The 22,911-nt window shown below is 36.0% G+C and overlaps 2 protein-coding genes and 3 pseudogenes across 2 annotated transcripts; 2 read left to right on the top strand and 3 right to left on the bottom strand.

Moving 5' to 3' along the window:
• The first annotated feature begins 1,517 nt into the window (after positions 1 to 1,517).
• On the top strand, positions 1,518 to 4,116 carry LOC132048640 (receptor-like protein 46). Its single transcript, XM_059439345.1, has one exon. The coding sequence runs from the start codon at positions 1,518 to 1,520 to the stop codon at positions 3,939 to 3,941; it is 2,424 nt and encodes an 807-aa protein (XP_059295328.1). The 3' UTR covers positions 3,942 to 4,116.
• Positions 4,117 to 4,253: 137 nt separating this feature from the next.
• Positions 4,254 to 7,817, bottom strand: LOC132049505 (uncharacterized). The gene is made up of 3 exons (XM_059440337.1): positions 7,603 to 7,817; positions 6,870 to 7,510; positions 4,254 to 4,871 (listed from the first exon to the last, which is right to left on the bottom strand). Exons 1-2 carry the CDS (start codon positions 7,717 to 7,719, stop codon positions 7,190 to 7,192), a joined length of 438 nt encoding a protein of 145 aa, XP_059296320.1. The 5' UTR covers positions 7,720 to 7,817; the 3' UTR covers positions 4,254 to 4,871; positions 6,870 to 7,189.
• A 165-nt stretch (positions 7,818 to 7,982) lies between these two features.
• Positions 7,983 to 10,635, bottom strand: LOC132049503 (pentatricopeptide repeat-containing protein At2g32630-like; annotated as a pseudogene).
• Positions 10,636 to 16,793: 6,158 nt separating this feature from the next.
• On the top strand, positions 16,794 to 20,248 carry LOC132050886 (pentatricopeptide repeat-containing protein At2g32630-like; annotated as a pseudogene).
• Positions 20,249 to 20,768: 520 nt separating this feature from the next.
• On the bottom strand, positions 20,769 to 22,582 carry LOC132050885 (pentatricopeptide repeat-containing protein At2g32630-like; annotated as a pseudogene).
• Between the last annotated feature and the right edge of the window lie 329 nt (positions 22,583 to 22,911).

Raw genomic sequence — 22,911 nt, 5'->3', positions numbered from 1 at the left:
AATTGAAAGCTTAAGATGAGCGTATGAGGATGGGCCTAAAAATAGTGTGAATTGTTTTATATGTAGATTACGAAACTACGAATGATCTTAAGTAAATTGCAAGACAAGTAAGTTGGAAAATCGGAGGTTACCGACCTTACGTCACTCCGATAAAGTTGTAGCTTTCATATGAACTTTCATGCATACTATTTACATTATGTATATGTATATATTATATTTATGGATCGGGCCGTACGTTCCTCGGCACTAACATATTATATTTATGGATCGGATCGTACGTTCCTCGGCACTAACATATTATATTTATGGATCGGGCCGTACGTTCCTCGGCGCTAACATATTATTTTTATGGATCGGGCCGTACGTTCCTCGGTACTAACATATGTGGATTGGGTTGCACGTTCCGCAGCACTATACTTATGGATCGGGCTGTATGTTCCACAGCACTAACATTTATGGATCGGGTTGCACGTTCCGCAACACTAACACTTATATTATATACATATATGTATGTGCTTACTTACATATGATTTCTAAGATTCAAACATTACATAGGGTACGTTCCCAGATGACAAGTTATCTTGGTCTCATGTTATGTTTCACATTTCTTCTTATGTTATTTTCATGCCATACATACTCAGTACATTATTCGTATTGACGTCCCTTCTTATGGACCCGCAGGTAGGCAGGGAGAAGGATCAGACCCGTAGGGTTTTATCAGCGGATTCTCAGGAGCACTCCCCTTACTTCGGAGCTGCAGTCTATTTGGTATTGGTCCTTATGATCAATTGTATTCTATGTAGAGGCTCGTGTGTGTACAGTTATACATTTTATAGCTCCGCCAGGTCAATATTATTGTATAATATAATGGTAGCCTTGTCAGCTTGTGATGACAAGCATAATTGTTGATGATTATATAGAGATGCATCATTATGTTGTGGTATGTGTCCTTACAGGTTATGACAACTATGAGCTACCTTTAGGGTCCACCCAGAATTGATTATGAGATGTATGCTTAGAGGTACTCGGTAGGTTAGCTCCGGATGCCCGTCATGACCTTTTGGTTGGGTCGTGACACTAATCAACTAGATATCACTCGCTATCACTCTATAGTCAACTGCAAACACTAACTATTAGTCACTGCAATACTCAATTCATTGACTTCACCTAACCACTACACAATGTCTAGATGCCACTCTAATCAACTAGCTATCACACTATAGTTAACATGACTAGCTATCACTCTATAGTCAACTGCAAACACTAACTATTTGTCACTGCAATACTCAATTCATTGACTTCACCTAACCACTACACAATGTCTAGATGCCAGTCTAATCAACTAGCTCATTTGTCATTGTCATACACAATCCATTGACTCAACCAGTATGGGAAGAAGCATCTTTCTTTAAAACCAGAATGTGTCCATTAATTCTTTAGTTGTTTAAAAAATAAAAATAAAAAATAAAAAAATAGACAGTTGGATATAGGATAGTACCCGAACCAACCAATCCACCATGACTAAAACATGCCTATTACTTCTTTCACTGGGATTTCTCATTTTCTTTAGAGCTGCTTTTTGCTGTCCAAATGATCAAAAACAAGCCCTTCTCAAGTTCAAATCTGCATTCCAGGAGAATATTGTTGTTAATTCATCTTCTTCGGATGGTTTCTTCATCAATGAACTTGAGGACTGGAACTCCACCTCTGATTGTTGTAGTTGGGATAGAGTCATTTGTGATTCTAGACCAAATTCTAGAGTTGTGATTGCTCTCTATCTGGATTCCCTTCAATCTCTTGAGCCTGTGGTGGTCAATTCTTCTGTTTTGGCGCCCCTTTTTGGTATAAAATCTTTGATGATGCTTATCTTATCCTCAAATCACATACAAGGACAAATACCGGGTGAAGGGATCGCCAATCTTGGAAACTTAGTTCATCTTGACTTAACGCAGAACAACTTTACTGGCTCTATTCCTCCACAAGTTTTTCACTTGAGGCACCTCCAATATCTAGACTTGAGTGGGAATTTGCTCACTGGTGTTTTGAATCCTGAAATGGGATATCTTCAAAAGCTGAGGACATTGAAGCTGGATGACAACTTTATTGGTGGGAACATTCCCACGGAGATTGGAAACCTCACCAAGATTCAAGAATTGTCCCTCAGAAACAACCGTTTTTCTGGTGGAATCCCACTCTCAGTATTGAACTCGAAGGGATTGCAAGTGTTGGATTTAAGGGAAAATTCATTCTCACAGAAGATTCCGACAATGATTGGGAGCTTGTCAAATCTGTCAACTTTGGCCTTGAGCAAGAACAAGCTAACGGGTGTTATTCCAAGTTCAATACAGAACATGACCAAGTTGGAGACTCTTAAGTTGGATAACAATATGCTTACTGGTGAAATTCCATTGTCGTTATTCAATATAAAGGCTCTGAAAAATCTGTTTCTTGGAAGAAATGCATTGAAATGGAACAACAATGCCAAGATAGTGCCTCAATGCATGTTATCTGGACTGTCCCTTCAGTCTTGTGGCCTTGTAGGACCGATCCCAAGATGGATCTCTTCACAAAGAAGTCTTGATTACTTGGATTTGAGTAACAACCAGCTTGAAGGAATTTTCCCTCGGTGGCTTGCAGATATGGAGCTTGGAACTGTTATTCTGTCAGATAACAATCTAACAGGTTCTCTCCCTCCTAGTCTCTTCCAATCCATGAGTCTATCACTTCTCCACCTTTCAAGAAACAGGTTTTCAGGGGAACTGCCAGAAAACATGGGTAATGCTACCGAGATTATGATTCTCATATTGGCTGAGAACAGTTTCTCTGGGAAAATTCCGAGCTCCATCACCAATATTTATCGCTTGCTACTGTTGGACTTGTCAAAGAACAGACTTTCTGGCACAATTCCAGTTTTTGATCCAACTTTTTTTCTTGCGTATGTTGATATATCCTCGAATGACTTCTCCGGGGAAGTTCCTCTAACCTTTTCACAACAAAGTAGGATTTTAGCCTTAGGGGGAAACAATTTTACGGGCAGTTTAGCTAGGAACCTGACCAATTTTTACATGCTTGAACATCTTGATCTTCATGACAACAGAATCACAGGAGAACTCCCAAACTTTATCTCAGAAATGTCCACCCTTAGAAGCTTGAATTTGAGGAATAATTCCCTACAAGGTTCAGTTCCTCGTGGCATTTCAAACTTAAGTAATCTTCAAATCCTTGACTTGTCACACAACAGCTTCACTGGAAACATCCCTGCAGAGGTCGGAAATCTAGTTGGAATGATTGAAACACCAAAAACCTTCTCATCAATTTCATTCCTTTTCACCTTCTCAATTGAGTACACTGACCTGATAGTGAACTGGAAGAGGTCAGTCCAAGGTGTGTCATCGAGTGCCAGCATCAACATCTACTCTTGGCTGGACTTGTCAAAAAACCATCTTTCTGGTGAAATCCCATCTTCTTTAGGCAAACTTAGAGACCTCAAGATGCTTAACATATCTTACAATGGCCTTAAAGGGGAAATTCCAGCAACTCTTGGGAATTTGGAGAGTCTTGAGAGCATAGATTTGTCTCACAACACTTTATCTGGTCCAATTCCCAAGTCCTTTATAAAGCTTCAACAACTCACTACTTTGGATGTCAGCAATAACCATCTAAAAGGTAAAATCCCAGTTGGTGGTCAAATGGATACAATGGATGATCCAACTTATTATGCTAATAATAGTGGTCTTTGTGGCTTCCAAATTCAACTGCACTGTCCCGACGACAAGCCACCACAACCAGTGGAAGCCGTGAATGAGAGCAATGAGTCATGGTTTGCGTGGGAAGCAATGTGGATAGGATTCCCATTTGGTTTCGTTGTATCAGCCTTAGTCATATTTCTTACTGGATTCTGCACCCCCAAGATGTTTAAACGACAGCATAGACCCTCATAAGAAAGAAGACTCGAAGCTGAAGCAGTAGTAGCATTTTAATTTGGTCAATCCCTAGAAGACACATAGTACAGACTGAGAAGCAGCCTGAAAAAGACTCGTCTCAGCTCTCTTACACATATGGAAAAAGAAGCATTCCGGCATAAATTTACTAATAAATATTTCCATTCGTAGAGTACATTTACATTTGAGTGTCAAAGACAATAAAATGACATTGTCATTTGAAACCAAAAAATCTACTATTCCATTAATGATTTTAATCGCGCATCCAAATCAGTAAAATTGTGTTCTAGTATATGTCTTTTGAAGCAACGCTTATGCCAACCACTTTGCTGAATTATCATTATAACTGGTAACTCATGACAAAAATGGGGGAGTAAAATTATCTCAACTGAAGAAGAAAGGATTGGGTATGCCACTAGATGAGCAACCTAAAGCTTTTGCAAATTTATAATCTCCAAATTCTTGACTTTTCGGGAACAATCTCAGACGAAACATCCCTTCAGAGCTAGGAAATCTTACTGGTGTGGTGGAAAACCTAGCACGATCTTCATATACTTCTGCCTTTGAATTCAGCTAACAATAGGATAGAACAGAAAATTATTGCAACCTACACTCTTTTTTTCAACAAAAAATATCCAACATGAACTCTTCAATTTTAACCATTCAAGCAGATCATTGGCGTGCGTACAACCTGTTTGAGAATGAAGAGGAATAATAACCTGTAATATATTCAAGGATAAGCTTGTTTTCTCCTCTATTAAGCAGTTCCATTGACGCACAATATATTATCAGTCTACCAAGCTGAAACTCATCAAAAGGCTATTATTTGGAGAAAACAACAGAAACAACACATGCTGCTTGTTCTTGAAGTTTAAAATTTGTGGACATAGCTTTGTCAGTAGCCTTCAGATGCTAGAGCCAGAAAAAATACTGCAGGAGAAGATAGTTAGCTTGCATGTGGTTTTATTACTCAGACGAATCAAGCAAGAATAAACATCAACTTGGCTTCACGCTTTTACAACAGGGAGCAATTGTCAGTTGACCTGAATTCTCACATAAGAAATCTTGACGTGATCACAATCCGCTATGGCAGGAAAGGGAGACATGAATAGTGAATTAACTAGCACGGTCTAGAGGTGTGTTTGGTATGAAGGAAAATGTTTTCCACAGAAAATGTTTCCCTGGAAAATATGTGTTTTTCTTAGGTATTTTCTTGTATTTGTAGGTAAACAAAAAAAAAATTATCCCAAAAGCATTGGTAAATAATCTAGGAAAACACTACGGGGGTGAAGGTGAGGGTGGTGGGGATGAGGGCTATGGGGATGGGTTTTATTGAAGGGTAGAGGGAGACAATCAGTGTGGAATGCCACTTATGGAACTTGTTTTCCCTACTTCCATAGGGAAAGTCATCTTCCTCATTTTTGAGGAACTTTTTTTCCTAGATAAGATGTTTTCCAAAAATTTAGACCAACCAAGCATGGGAAAATTGGAAAAAATTTCTCCATAACAAACACACCCTAAACATTCAAACGAGGTTTTCATACCAAGTAATCACAACATTTCATCACGCTGATCTTTCTAGTTGTTTAAATTTCAGAAGCCACCATACAGTAGACAGTAGTTGAGCGCAGAAAATTATTTTTATTCTACAAAATTACAATCAAAACATAAATAATTAGGAAGTCAATATTACATTATTATTCATCAAAATTGTGCAATTTTCTTTAAAAATTTAGAAGGAGAACTTCACAGAACTCCGCCAATGATTGAGCACATGCAGCTAAAATGGTCTTATTATTAGTGCGAGACAATGAACTCGAAGGTACTGTAGACTGCATGAGAGGATGTAATATATTCAGAATTTAATACGTCAGCTGTGACTTCGGGAAAAAGAAAAAAGGATAGATAAACTTGCTTACACCTATCAAAGTCATAAACATTCATGATCACTCAGTTAATCTGTAGTAGAATTTTTGAGAGGAGATACACGTGGGTGAAGATTTGGATTTGCTCACAGTACATCAATCAAACAATATGAAAAAGATAAAAACAGTATAGCTATCTGGTGCTTCAATGGTGCCTCTTCTTTAAATAAAGTTTGTTTACTTCATCAAAAGTTAATATGATGAAGCTTTGAAACGAGCTTATAAGGAAATACAGCAAGTCTATTAACCAGTTCTGTCAAATTGTATCCAATCGAAATAGTTATGCCAAAGAGAGTGACAGGCAAAGAAACGTGATCTAAATGTTAACATACGGGTTAAAGTGGCAAAGAACTATATCAGAATATTCATTTATTAGAGATTGTCAAACAGCATACCAAGACCCAAAGCTTTCGATGAAGCGACTGCAGTACTGCTGGTTCCTAATTATATTTACTCTTTCACCCAGGTATTTAGAACATGCTGTAAAATCTGGAAAGTCTTTCCCATCAATTAATATAAGAAGTCCATCTCACTTTTTTTTTCTTTTTTTCTTCCTAGTGAGGGTCACTAACCGTTAAATCACAACACACTGTAAAAATGCGATCCAAGTTCTATATTTTTTTTTTTTTGAGAAGGATAATCCAAGTTCTATATTGCATACTAAAGTTAGCTCTGTCTCTGGAATAATGATTAGAATGTAGGCCACTTAGCCAAAAAAGAGTGCCAGAGCCTAAAAATTTGCATACATCCCCACCAAAGATCTATAGAGTTACACAATATAGGAAGCAATACTGCTTAAAGAACAAACATGTAGCTAAACATTTTGAACCAAATGCATCAAAAGTTTGAATTTACACACTTGGGAAGTGATATTCCCAGCATGACTTTGTAATGAAATAACATTTAGCTTTAAGGACCATAGTTGCTTAATCTCATGGTTGATATTTCATTTTGATTCAAATAATAAAAAGTTGTTATAGTCTAAAATCGTCCGAATACTTACAGATGTCATAGGGCAATATATCTCCTGTCTTCCAAGATCATTGTCTGAAATGAAGGAAGGAAACCAAGCAGCTTAAATCTGAACAGCGGTTTCGCCCTTTATTGGGTCTCAAATCGATATCAACCTTGAGTTTATAGCAGACAAGCTAGGCACACCGAATTTCTGCACGATGTCCTGCACCATATAATTCTTTTTGTTCAAGTTATCATGAAGAAGTACTAAATAATCTGTTATGCCTCCAAATAGCTAAATCTGATTTACATGAAGTTAACGACTTACAAGTTTGTAAAGAACAACTTTTGGCACTAAATAAATTTCAACTATGAAGCGCTATCCACAAGTGCAGGGAAAGTAATAACACCGGGTGTATAATTTATAATCTGATCATTAGCGTCTCCATCTTGATCAGCATTTTGCTCATTAGCGTCTCCATCTTGATCAGCATTTTGCTCATTAGCGTCTCCTTCTCGATCAGCATTTTGCTCATTAGCGTCTCCATCTGGATCAACATTTTGCTTATTAGCGCCTACATGCTGATTATGATCCTGTTCATTCGCACCTCCATCTTGATCATTAGCGCCTCCAACTTGTTCCTCATTAAAATGAAGCAACGATACATCATTCCAGTAGATAAGCTTGTCCTGCCACAAAATACTCATCTGTATTAACACCTTACAAGTCATACTGCATATGTTTACAGTGTCAATTTGCAAACTTGTAATTAGAAACTTACAAATCTCATGGAGAATCTTCCTTCTTTACAATACCTGGACAGTTGGGAGACTGCAATCCGGAGAACTTCATACATTTTGTACTTTTTTAAAAAGAACAAGAAAATCGTCTTGTTCATGAAAATCAAATGCTCTTTAATATTAGTATCTTACAAGTTTCCACTTGAGCAGCATTCTACATTGGAAACAGCGAGTATCGGTTGGGGTTTTGCCATCTAATTGTTGATGTATCTCTTGTCCTCTGGTACTTCAATATTAAATCTGCATACTTATATATTTAAAGGTTTGTAACGTATGCATATATACACATATGCCTCAGACCTCAGAAAAAGTTAGGCAAATAATCAAATCACAAGATGCTGAAATCATATGTAATACCCGATTTTCATTTGATCTGAAGGCTTCATTTGAACTGCCCTATTTTGATAGGCAAAGATCATTGTTGTGTAAGTCACCACGTCCGGAACTAAACCATTTGTAGGCATCTCGTTGAAAAGCTCTAAAGCAGCATCTACTTTTCCTGATATGCATCCCCGAAGTATATGAGAGGTGTATGTATAGACATCATGACAATCCTTAAATCTTTCATCATACCTTTCTCATACTCCATCTTCAAGGAATTTCATGTTCTCATATTAGGCTTAACTCCCTTAGTTTTCATCTCACTAAGCAGCCTTTCTGCTTCAACAAAGTTTCCCTGCTTGCATAACCATCTATCACAAAGATTGTAACTAATTGTATTAGGCTTAACTCCCTTGGTTTCCATTTCAATAAGTACCTTTTTTGCCTAAGCAATATTTCCCACCTTGCTATAACCATCTATCAGGGCATTGTAAGTAATTGTGTTAGGTTTAACTCCCTTAGTTTCCATCTCAATAAGTACCTTGTTTGCTTTAGCAATATTTCCCACCTTACAATAACCAACTATCAGGGCAGTGTACGTTACCGTGTCAGGCTTAAATCCCTTAGTTTCCATCTCAACAAGTAACTTTTCTGGTTTAGCAATATTTCGCACCTTGCAATAACCATCTATCAGGGCAGTGTACGTTACCATGTTAGGCTTAACTCCCTTAGTTTCCATCTCAATAAGTACCTTTTCTACTTTAGCAATATTTCGCACCTTGCAATAACCATCTATTAGCGCAGTGTATGTTCTCGTGTTAGGCTCAGCTCCATTAGTTTCCATCTCAAAAAGTGTCCTTTCGGCTTTCACAAAATTTCCTTGCTTGCAATAACCATCTGTCAGGGCAGTGTACGTTACCGTGTTAGGCTTAACTCCCTTAGTTTCCATCTCAATAAGTACCTTTTCTGCTTTAGCAATATTTCCCACCTTGCAATAACCATCTATCAGGGCAGTGTACGTTACCGTGTTAGGCTTAACTCCCTTAGTTTCCATCTCAATAAGTACCTTTTCTGCTTTAGCAATATTTCCCACCTTGCAATAACCATGTATCAGGGTAGTGTACGTCGCCGTGGTAGGCTTAATTTCCTTAGTTTGCATCTCAATAAGTGCCCTTTTTGCTTCCACAAAATTTCCCTGCTTGCAATAAATATCGATTAAAGTTGTATAACTAACTGCATCTGGAGCTACACCTCGATCCACCATCGAGAACAACAACCTCTTTGCTTCATCATGCAAATCTAGCTTGCACAGGCCTGTAGCAATTATATTGTAAGTATTTGCATCAGGCTCATGTCCTTTGCCCTCCATAATTCTCTGTACCCTCCATGCTTCCTCCACATTACCCTGCTTACAGCAACCATCCATCATCGCATTAAATATGACCCGGTCTATGTCAATTCCCTGGCTTTCCATTGCATTAAGCAAAACTTCAACTTCTTGCCCAGCCTTGCAAAAACCATTTATCAAAGCTCCATATGTGTGACCATCAGGAACAAGGCCTCTCTGCATCATCTCGACAAACGTTGAAAATGCCTTGTTAACATTACCTAACTTACTATAACCACTAATCATAGAGGTGCATAAATGAACATTTGGCTCTATGCCCTTCTTTTCTATTTACCTAAACAACTTCTCAACCTCTTCAAGATCGCCAAACATTGAGTATCCTTTAATCAAAAGTGTATAACTTGCCACATTGATATCGAAACCATCCTTCTCCATCGTCCTCAAAATCTCCTTTACAGCGACAAAATCCGGTTTCTGTACATATGCTTGTAACAATATATTATAAGTGTAACCATTTGGTTTCACCCCTTTACTAACCATTATTTCATCCATGATCTTTCTTGCCTTACAAACCTCCCCCATCTTACACAACACATCAATCACCACCGTCATCGAATAAACTGTAATTTTCACATCAAACTCAACCATCATCTCAAAAAACTCGAACAACAAGTCATATCGCCTTCGCCTTTTCATAGCAAGCAAGTAAACCATACAAGCTCTATCATCAATTTCCAACCCCCCTTTTCTCATATACTCAAAAACCTCTAAACCTTCCTTAAACATCATATTATCAACATAAACACTAAATAACATATTAAACACCTTCCCTATAACCTTATATTCTACATGATTTTCACTCAACAAAAAAGCTATTTTTGACATTGGTTTCCTCATACCATCATTAGCAACAACAACATGCAATATATTCTCAACTTCAGCAAACTCCCTTGCTTTTAAAAAGTATAAAACTAAGGCTATATGGTTTTCAAGATTGGAACTTCCGTGAGTCATCAAGATTGGGTTTTTTTTCTTGAATTTGAAGAAAATTGAGCAAGATTGTGCATTAAGATTGGAAATTTGTGAAGGGGGAACATGGGATATTAATTTGGCAATTTCTTTATTGGGTTTCTTGAAAAAAAAAATGATTTACAGGTTGGTAAAACTTTGAAATGGACATTTAAGCACAACCCAATAGTAAAGATGTAATCTTTATAATAAAAATTTCATTTTTACAAATATACATTACCTCTATTAATAGCCAGTGTAGACATATGCCATGTTTTCAGAGCAAAGACGGCAAGTGGAGCTTTTTAGGACTTGGAGAAGACAAGAGTGAAAGAGTTTTGGTTGAAGTACAAATAAGCCCTTGTATTGTTTTGAAGGAGTTAAAATTGGCCACAAATATATTTTTTGAAAGATTTAAAAAGTCTTATATTTTTGAGAAGATTTAGTTAAGTCGATGATTTGGTAGTTCCAAAATTGTCCATATTCTTTTTATGTGGAGCACTAAGGGGTCGTTTGGTTGGAAACAAGTTATCCCAGGATAAGTTATCCTGGGTTTAGTTATTCTACCCTTATACAGGATAAAATAATACTACAATTCCGGGATTAGTTATACCATCGTATTAGTTATACCATCATTTTATCCCAATTAAACTTGGGATAAATTCATCTCAAATATAATTCTGGAATTATTTATTCTTATCCCTTGTACCAAACGAGCCCTTATAGTACATAATGTTTGCTAAAATAATTCCTGTATTATTAATTTATGTATAACTTATCTTTGAACCAAAACGACCCCCAAGTTAGTAAGAGTAGTATAATATGAGGACTTAATGGAAACATTCGAAAGTATATTGGGCCAAATTCGACTCCTTCAAAAACATAGGAGAACTAAAAATTAAAATTCACTTGACGACAGTGTCTCTTTCCCAAGTTCTAAATAACTCCAAAAGTACACTTTTTGTTCATTGGAAATCGTGTATCCTCTAATGTATTGTATTGTATTTTATTGTATTGTATTGTTTTTATTAACACAATAATTGGATAGATTGCATCATTTCCATCGTTACATAATCTCACACATCAGCGATTTGAAGGATAAACCTATAACAAGGATAGGGCACGGGATAGAGCTACCATAAAAAGATAAGGCAAATGATGAAATAAAATTATTAGATAATAAAAATGAGAAAAAAAAATAAGATAAGGACGTGATAACACCAAATGGTTGTTCCATGAAATGTGACTTTTCGTTAGTAATGATGAATTTAACATACGATACATTAAAATTTAAATTAACAATCAAAACAAATATTGTATTTAAACTAACAACACAATACAATACAATACAATACAATACAATACAATACAATACAATACAATACAATACAATACAATACAATACAATACAATACAATACGTAACAACCATCCAAACAAGTTGTTAATGCATAAACAATTGAATGAATATTTCACTGTTGTTATAAAAGTAGAGCAATGTAAGACAAGAAATATAGACAAAGAAGTAAAGAGGAGGAGAAGACTTTCTTTGTTATTTCAAGTATCTAATCCATGAGCCAAAAACGCTCTATTTATAGCTACAAAGTACATCGTCAGAGGCAAGAATGAAGTTACATAATAAATAGATATATATGAATTCAAGTAATTCATGCATGTGATGTGTAAGAATTAAATGGACAGACACTTTAGTTCAATGTATTCATAACACTCCCCCTTGGATGTCCATAGATAGTGTGCCTCGTTAAAATCTTACTTGGAAAACCCCAGTGAGAAAAATCCGTAGTGAAGGAAAAAGAGTACACACATCTTGTAATACGCATTGAGTGTTGCCTCATTAAAAACCTTACCAGGAAAACCCAATGGAACAAAAGCATGGTTAAGGGAAAAAGAGTACAGCGCGTATTTGCTCCCCTTGACTAAGACCAAAATTCAGATGTCGGAGTCTTCGCATTCCAATCTTGAATATCATCTTCTCAAGAGTTAAAGTTGGCAAAGATTTGGTGAACAAATATGCAGGATTGTCACTTGAACGGATTTGTTGCACATCAATATCACCATTCTTCTGGAGATCATATGTGAAAAATAACTTTGGTGAAAGGTGCTTCATTCTATCTCCTTTTATGAAGCCTCCCTTTAATTAAGCTATGCATGCAACATTGTAGTCATATAATACTGTGGGTATTTTTGTATCACACTTCAAGCCACATCTTTCTCTGATGAAATGTATCACTGATCTCAACCACACACATTCTCTACTTGCTTCATGAATAACTATTATCTCAACATGATTCGAAGAAGTAGCAACAATGGACTGCTTTGTAGATCGCCATGATATAGCAATACCTCCGCATGTAAACAAATAGCCTGTTTGAGATCGAGCTTTATGTGGATCAGATAAATAACCTGCATCTGCATAACCAACAAGATCTGTACTACCATTGTTAGCATAAAACAGACCTATATCAATAGTTCCCATTTAGATATCACAGTGTATGCTTAATTTCCTCTCAATATCTCCGTGTAGGAGAAGAGCTATATCTTGCTAGCAAATTAACAGAGATGCTATGTCAGGTCTTGTAGCATTAGCAAGTGTCACGACCCAAACCGAAGAAACCCTAGAATCCACCTTCTTCTTTACCATCGCGGGTTCACGGGGTCCGGGTCTTGTCAAACCTTCATTAATATGATGGAAAATATTGGGAGAGGATATATTAGAGTTTTTCTGATTTTGGAAGGAGGAAAATATGAAATAGGGTCGTGGACCACCTATTTATACTTGGAAGCCAAAAAGGCTACAGCGGTCCAGTTGGACGAGCGGGTCGACGGCCCGTCGACTTGCCCGTCGACTTGTGCCTGCAGATGCATAGCTGCGGGATCCCATCGACGCCGCACGTCGACGGTCCATCGAACATGTCGACGACCCGTCGACGATGACTGGTGTCCTGCAGATTCTCTGATTCAGTTCAGATCGCATCGATTCGATTCGTTCAACTTTTAACTCTATAAATTGCCAGGAATATCTGTTGGTACACTCGTACACGGGGTAAGACATTTTCTACCTCCAAACTCCGGCTCGGGTCTCTATTCCAAGGGCATACCCGACTAGAAAATCATAGGTTCTACCACTATGAACACGAGGGGTGTAACAACAAAATACGTAAGTGCACCAATGGCACTAAGATATGGTACTTCAAGACCAAGAAGCTCTTCATTTTCTTCTCGAGATCGGAACGGATCTTTACTCACTTCAAGTAAGCGAACAACTATTGTAGTACTTAAACGATGCACATTGTCCATGTAAAATCGTTTTAAAACTTTTTCGGTATAGGCAGATTGATGGATAAAGATCTTGTTTGCTAAATGCTCTATTTGCAGAACAAGACAAAGTCTTATCTTTCACGATCTTTCATTTCAAATTCTTTCTTTAAATATTCAATTGCCTTTTGGAGCTCTTTTGGAGTTCCAATGAGATTTATGTCATCAACATAAATAGCAAAATAGCAAGTATAACAAACTCTTATTTTGTTTTCTTAATAAGCACACATGGACAAATGGCATCGTTCATATAACATTCATTTACCAAGTACTCACTAAGGCAATTGTACCATAGGCGCCCTGATTGTTTTAGACCATATAATGATCTTTGTAATCTGATTGAATACATTTCCCGAAACTTTTAACTAATTGCTTTAGGCATTTAAATCCTTCAGGAATTTTCATATAAATTTCATCAAGTAAGCCATATAGGCTGTGACAACATCCATCAGTATAAATAATGTGACATTTTCTAATATCTGGACTGTTGGTCCAATAAACTTTACGTTTATCAAGATGCATCATATTACTTGGTAATTATTTCTACGTCAACATGCTTTAAGAGACGTAGAATTTAGATCCTCACAACCTTATACAATATTGCGCACTATATTGTATCAAAATATCATCGGTAAGATATCATTTTGTATCGGTTCGCAATTCGACATAACTTACTGAGATCTCATCGCTTCATTATTTTCAGGTACCTAAACCTCTCATAAGGTTTCATGAAGTGTTATGTTATAGGCTCTTCAAGAGCACATTGCCTCCTTATTATGATAATTTTGATCATTTGCTCCTTTCCTTTTTCAAGGATTATTACATTTGGAACTGATTGGTCTACCATGCTCCATGCATGTTGTAGAGTATGTCCTTCAGGGACATTAGGAGCATTTTGTAGATGAAATATGAAATAGTTGGGTCAGTAAATGCTTCCAACATCTGACTTGAATTATCTGAGGATCATACTAATGATAATTCACAACATATTTCTTAGTTGCATATTCTCTCCCCCTCATGTTAGAAAAACTAACACATATCCCCATTTTCTTTGAGAAATTCATCTGTGTGCATCATGGTATATCCATTAATCATCTAACGCACATCAAAAGATATAGGATGGAAATATGTAGTTCCTGACCCTGAACTAATTATGAAGGGAGAATTTATCATAATTTATTGGTCTGAAGCATATAAGTGCCGTTGTATGCAATATATCATATCTCAAATCAACATTTGAAGCTCTGTTCTCATAAGCAATGGTTTAGCTATATTATGGAGGCATCCACTGCCAAACCAACTTAGATATAAACCAGCATTATCAAGATGAGTTGTTTTGATTACATATTCTGAAAATTGTGCTTCCAACTCAAATATTTTGAGCAAGCAACTTCGTAAATGTCAAACTGTCAGTTGACAATAAACATACATGTGACCGTCTCATAAATACATCTATTTAAGACATCACATCGTAGGTGAAGGGGCCCACATTCACCTTTTATATTTTTCAGAATTTAGGGGATTCAGTCCCAATATTAGCTGGTGTAATCAACTTATCATGAGAACAAGCAACGCAAACAAATTCTTGAAGAATCTTCTAGCTCTTCAATATATTCCGGAATAATCAGCACATCAGATTTAAATCAGGATGGCCAAAACGGTCATATCTATTGATAAAATTATCTGTACTAGTAAACTTCAAGTTTACCATGACGAGTGCTATTTGTTTTAGTAAACTTCTGATTTACTATTGCATGAGATTTTATGTCAATAAAGTTTTGGTTTTATTATGGCATGTGATACCCTCATGCTCGGGTAACTTTTCACATATGTCTTTCTTACCCGTATTAACTCAGAGATATTCAATCTTCCAATCATTTATAGTCTCAATATGATAACCATCTTTATTGCAAATAAACTTCAGGTTTACTATTGTGTTCCGATCGTACCAATTACGATCTACGATGAATGGTATTATCATATATAACATCTTCAAAAGACTTCAATTTATTTATCATAATCAGATATTATTTGGATACTGCTGGTGTCATGATATTTGTAAATAAATAATTAGTTCTTCTGGAGCCTTTGATCATTAATTTCTATTACCAAACATTTCTTAAATACTTCTAGTATCATGAAAGCAAATTTAGACACTACTGGTGTCACGAAATAAACATTGAATTCTAAACTTCAATATTTCAAACATCTCCTTCAGGGAGATTCATCATTAACATCTGAATATTTTGTATCTAAGCGTCAACCAAAAAATAATCACATGCTTCAGAAAGAGATACATTAATTGTTATTTCCTTCAAGGAAATCAATAAAAACTAACCATAATGTATCAATGTGGTTATAATAGAAACATTCTATTTTGCTTTCTTTTGCCTTAATATGATACTTAATATAATTATTCGAGTTGTTCCTACGTACGACGGGTACGTGTTGCAATGATGTTGATATTCAAATAAATTTGATGATCATCACTCCCTTAATATGAATGACGAACAAGATGCAATTAATTGCCGACATTTACATTCACATGTTAATGAAAATCTTAGTCATGCATGTGTAGAGTCTTTTATCATAGAGAAAACTATTTTTCACACAAAGATTTCATGTGATCGTCAATTAAGCAGCTAATTCACGGGCTATTTAGCTACCGAATAAAATAATACATATGCAATCTCATATCGTAAACTGTCGTAGTTTACTTGTAATAAATAACTTTAACATTTTATGAATAATAAAATAACACCAAATGTGAGCGGTAATTTCCTTATATCGTACCACATATATTCAAACCCATAATAGCGATCAAGGTAAGATTATTTAATGATAGGCATGTGGTTGTAATTATAAGACTAAAGGCAATTAACCTATATCAAATTCATTTAAGCTTCTATAGCAACCACTGTCGTTAACATTATTTCGTGCTTATGTCTTGAGAATTCAAGATATAATTAAGTTCAAGGCTGACATAGTTGAATGTAATAATAATGATAATTATGTATTCCAAGAACCAAATTAAAGTCAATCTTTTGGAAAACATACCTTGCTTGATGTTCGTAACACAAAAAAAAAAAAAATGAAAATCATACCGAAACCTTCTCAGTTGATCAGAGCTCGTGCTGATAACATGTTATAAAATTAGAGCAATATAAGATAAGAAATATAGACAAAGAAGTAAAGAGGCAGAGAAGACTTTCTTTCTTATTTCAAGTATCTAATCCATGAGCCAAAAGTGCTCTATTTATAGCTACAAAGTACATCGTCAGAGGCAAGAATGAAGTTACATAATAAATAGATACATATGAATTCAAGTAATTCATGTATGTGATGTGTAAGAATTAAATGGACAGACACTTTAGTTCAGTGTATTCATAACAACTGTAAAAATATTGTGCTTAAATGTCGACTCAAAAGTTTTTCAAAGCTGGAAAACAAGTTTATTCCAAGAAACCCGATGAAGTCATTGCCAAATTAATCTCCAATTCCTTAATAAATTTAAGGTCTATTAACGAAATTCCCACCTTCTCTAATTTCCCACCTTAATCCACGTGTAACCCATCTTGTTCTTTCTAACCCTTCTGTTCCTGTATCTTGCTTAGTCTTCTACAATGTCCTTCAAAAAAACCTATCTTTAAGTCACCAAAGACCCAATCTTGAAGCCCATTAGCTTTAGTTTTGATCTTGTTTAAATCTGGGAAGTTTAGTGAAGCCAAGAGTGTGTTGAATGTTGTTGTTGATGATGATGGTATGAGTAAACTAGTTTCAAAAATAGCTTCTTTGTTGAGTGAGAATCATGTTGAACATGGGGTTATTGGGAAGGTGTTTAATATTTTTGTTGGTAACAACTGCGAATATCACCGTTAATAACAATAAAACAAAAATACACCTAAGAAAGCACCTAATCCCCTTGGCCACCTTCTAGGAAGAGTGCCCGGAAGATTAAGCCTCCGAGCAGTCTAGTTACATAGTAAATGCTAAATGAAACTCCGACATCTATACATTTTCTTTGTCTGTTTCATCAGTTCTATCCTTTCTATAGCTTCTTTTTTATTCTGTGCTATCAAAACCTCAATATTTACACATGCTCGCTTAAACACTTTCGAATTTCTAACTGTCCAAGTATGATAGATCATTGCACCCCATAGAGCAGCTACAATTTCCTTCTTTGCCTGTTTCCAGTGTTTCCTTTTAATGTCTTGCAGCACTTGCTTCACCTCAGCAGCCTGCAGTTGAACATCAGCCCATCTTAAGATAGTACCCTGTAACTGTTTAAACCAAGCACAATCAACAAATAAATGCCCTGGTGTCTCCCTTGCTTGAACATCACATAAGCAACACTGTGGGCAGTCAACATGTATGTTCAGTCTCATTAGTCTATCCTTTGTAAGCAACCTTCCCTGTACAGCTAACCATACTATAAACCTATGTTTCGGTTGAGCTATGGCATTCCAAATTAGATCAGCATTCTCCAATTTAGTTGGGGTACCCAAAGTTGCATTGTAGCTCCTAGTAATAGAATACTTACCTCCCAATGTAAGTATATACTTTCCATGTGCATACCAGTTCTTCATGTCTTCTTTCAGAGCAACAATCTTCCTCCAATACCAACTGGAGTCCTGGGGTGCCTTATGTTCCCAGATATTATTCTCAGTTTTCATATATATGCCATTTCACCCATTTCACTCAGAGAGAGTCCTTTTGCTCTATAAGTTGCTCTCAGTTTAATATGTTATTTAGTGTTTATGTTGATATAATGAGGTTTAAGGAAGGTGTAGAGGTTTTTGAGTATTTGAAAAAAGGGGAGTTTGAAATTGATGATAGAGCTTTTATGGTGTACTTAACTGCTTTGAAAGGCAAAAGCGATATGACTCATTGTCGGAGTTTTTCCAGAAGATGGTTGAGTCTGATGTGAAAATTACAGTTTATTCAATGACGGTGGTAATTGATGGGTTGTGTAAAATGGGGGAGGTTTGTAAGGCAAGAAAGCTCATGGATAAAATAATGGTTAGTAATGGGGTGAAACCAAATGAGCACACTTAATAAGACATTATCACAAGCATACATAAAGAAACCAGATTTTGTGGCTGTAAAGGAGATTTTGAGGACGATGGAGAAGGATGGTTTCGATATCAATGTGACAAGTTATACACTTTTGATTAAAGGATATTCAATGTTTGGCGATCTTGAAGAGGTTGAGAAGTTATTTAGGGAAATAGATGAGAAGGGCATAGAGCCAGATGTTTATTTGTACAATTCTATGATTAGTGCTTGTAGCAATTTTGGAAGATAAATGGCTTGTGCAAGTTTGGACAAATGCAAGAAGCTGAAAATTTGCTTAATGAGACGGAAAGCAAGGGAGTTGACATAGATCGGGGTAATATTTAGTACGATGGTGGATGGTTACTGTAAGCAAGGCAATGTGGATGAAGCAAGGAGGCTGCAGAGAGTTATGGAGGGCAAAGGACATGAGGTTGATGCAAGTGTTTACAATATAATTGCTACTGGGTTGCGTAAGCTAGATCAGCATGATGAAGCAAAGAGTTCGTTGCTCTTGATGGTGGATCGAGGTGTAGCTCCAAATGTCAATGCTTATACATCTTTGATTGATATTTATTGCAAGGAAGGAAATTTGATTGAAGCAAAAAGGGCACTTCTTGAGATGGAAACTAAGAGAGTTAATCCTGAGACGGCAACCTACAATACCCTGTTAGATGGTTACTGCAAGCAGGGTAATTTTATTGAAGCAAATTCGGTAGTTAGTGAGATGGAAACTAAGGGAGTTAAGCCCGGCACATTACTTACAATGTCCTGATAGATGGTTACTGCAAGCAGGGAAATTTTGTTGAAGCAGAAAGGGTGCTTGGTGAGATGGAAGCTAAGGGACTTAAGCCTAACACATTCACTTTCAATACCCTGATTGATGGTTATTGCAAGCAGGGTAATTTTTTTGAGGCAAAATCGGTATATAGTGAGATGGAAGCAATGGGAGTTAAGCCTAACACAATTACTTACAATCCCCTGGTAGTTGGTTATTGCAAGCAGGGTAATTTTGTTGAAGCAAAAGCGGTATTTAGTGAGATGGAAACTAAGGGAGTTATGCCTAACACGAGAACATACACTGCGCTAATACAGGGCTATTGCAAGAAAGGTATGATGAAAGAAGCTTATAAGCTACGGATTGTCATGGAATCTAAGGACTGATACCTAATGTCTATACGTACACCTCACTTGCACACGGGGCATGCAAATCGGGAAAGGTAGATGATGCTATGAAGCTTTTCAACGAGATGCCTACAAAGGGTTTAGTTCCAAATGTTGTGACTTACACAACGATGATTTCTGACTTATCAAAAGAGGGCAGATCAGATGAAGTCCTCAGATTATACAATCAGATGATAGAGGCATGTGTAATATTATGCTACTGCATATTCTGCACTTGTCACTTGTGGGTAACCTTCATAGTTGAAATTTATTTAGTCCCACTTAAGTCCTCATATTTGAAGCTCGTGCTGCAAAAGAAAGTCCTTTTAAATTACTCTACTCACTTTAGCCAGTGATTGTGTAATTATCACTCTTCTGTATCTGATCCTAATGTTTAAAAATCTGAATGTTATATTTCTGATGCATTTTGGGGGCTTTATCTGAAATCGGTAACGTAAATTTCTATATTCTTCTTTTCTTTTTTATTATTGTCATTTGTATTAATAATTATTATTCTTAAAATTACATTACTTATTTTACTTTATATCGTTCATTTGGGCCTTTTCCACTGAAGTATGCATTTTAATTGTGTTTTGCGCAACAAAGCTTAAATCATTATCTTTTACGCTTTTAGCTTTTGATAACTTAAATCATTATCTTTTACGCTTTTAGCTTTTGATAACACTGTCGAGTATATCGCAAAATACTAACCGTGCAGAATTTTCTTTTCTATATATGCAACAAGGGATGGCTCTTAACCTTTATATTTTCAACGATGTCAAGTTACATATATGAGGTCTCCTCCTATATGTGCTGCACATGCGGAATTTTCTTTTCAACAAGCACAAAGACATGGTCCTTAATTTTAATCTTTTCGACATGCACATGTACATATTAATTAGAGTACAAAGTTTAGACATGGGAGAAGCATTCTACAGCAATATAATATACACAAGTACATGTACAATATCCAATGGTTCAACTCAGTGAATTCCTGTTTAATAAAAAAAATGATCCTGCTATATATACCTACAAATAAAGTTAACTATTTAAAAATTCCTAGAGAAGAATTTCTCACACTAAATAAATTTCAACTATGAAGTCTACCCACAAATGCAGAGTATGCAGCAGCATCAGGTATTACGCCTGCCTCTATCATCTGATTATATAATCTGAGAGCTTCATCTGATCTGCCCTCTTTTAATAAGCCGGAAATCATCGCTGTGTAAGTCTTAACATTCGGAACTAAACCCTTTGAAGGCATCTCGTTGAAAAGCTTCACAGCGTCATCTACCTTTCCTGACTTGCATTCCCCGTGTATGAGTGAAGTATATGTATATACATTAGGTATCAAGTTCTTAGATTCCATGACAATCCTTAGCTTATAAGCTTCATTCATCATACCTTTCTTGCAATAACCATCTATCAACGCAGTGTATGTTTTGGTGTTAGGCTTAACTCCACTCATTTCCATCTCAATAAGTGTCCATTTAGCTTTAACAAAATCTCCTTGCTTGCAATAACCATCTATCAACACAGTATACGTTTTCGTGTTAGGCTTAGCTCCTTTAGTTTCCATCTCACTATATGCCCTTTTTGCATCAATAAAATTTCCATGCTTGAAATAACCATCTATCAGGGCATTTTACGTTCCCGTGTTAGGCTTAATTCCCTTAGTTTCCATCTCACTAAATCTCCTTCTTGCTTCAACAAAATCACCCTGCTTGCAATAAATATCGATCAAAGTCGTATAAGCCAATACATTTGGAACTACACCTCGATCCATCATCGAGAGCAACAACCACATTGCTTCGTCATGCCAACCTAACTTACGCAACCCCGTAGCAATAATATTATAAGCATTTGCATCAGGCTCATGTCCTTCACCCTCCATAACTCTCTGTACCCTCAATGCTCCATCCACATTACCTTGCTTAACGTAACCATCCATCATCGTATTAAATATCGATCGGTTAATATTTATTCCCTTGCTTTGCATCTCATTAAGCAAAACTTGAGCAACTTGCATCAATCCAGCTTTGCACAATCCATTTATCAAACCACCATATGTGTAACAATCAGGAGCAAAACCTCTCTCACACATTTCATCGAACACTTGGAATGCCTTTCTAACATTTCCCAACTTACTATGACCACTAATTATAGAAGTGTATAAATAAACATCTGGTTTAATACCCTTCTCTTCTATTTCCATAAATAATCTCTTAACCTCTTCAAATTTTCCAAAAATAGTATATATTTTAATCAAACGCGTATAAATTTTCACGTCGAGATCCAACCTTTCTTTCTCCATTGTCCTTAAAATTTCCTTTACAACCACAAAATCTTGTTTCTTGATATATGTATCCAATAATGTTTTATAAGTGTAATAATCATTTGGTTTAATAAACATTTGACCCACGAACTTTCTTGCCTTATGAATCTCACCCATTTTACACAATCCATCAATTACTACTGTCATTGAATAAACTGTAAATTTCACATGAAACTCAACTATGCATTTTCTGAAAAAACTTAAACAAGGAATCATATTGTTTATGCCTTTTCATAGCAAGTAAGTGACCATATTAGCTCTATCATTAATCTTTAATTTCAATGGTTACAATTAATGTTTACTGATAGAGGAGAGGAGCAATTTTACAAAGGAAGTTTCATTCTAAAATTTATGCCTGAGATGAGCAAAAGGTGTAATTTGGAATTCTACAGGACTTGGGAAATACTGAATTTTAGCCCTCGAATATTTTTGAAGGAGTCGAAATTGGCCCTATATACTTTCGAAAGCTTCCATTAAGTCCTCATTTTATACGCTCATGCTGCAAAAGAAAGTTTTTGTAGTATTAATAGTTAGGTGACACGCCTATTAACGAGCTAAAAATAGAATGAGAATTTTACTACTATATCACCCCTAATTATTGCTAAATAATCTAATGATTGATATTAATAAAATATATTTTAAAAGTTGTGCAGTCACTAAGAACTCCTTGCACTCTCCAACCCAAAAATTAAGGATTAGAGTAAAATAGGTATGAAATGATAAATTA

Source organism: Lycium ferocissimum, chromosome 3 (assembly GCF_029784015.1).
Source record: "Lycium ferocissimum isolate CSIRO_LF1 chromosome 3, AGI_CSIRO_Lferr_CH_V1, whole genome shotgun sequence".
Classification (NCBI taxonomy): Eukaryota; Viridiplantae; Streptophyta; class Magnoliopsida; order Solanales; family Solanaceae; genus Lycium; species Lycium ferocissimum.
The sequence above is the reverse complement of the archived record's forward strand: the minus strand, read 5'-3'. Positions and strand labels throughout refer to the sequence as shown.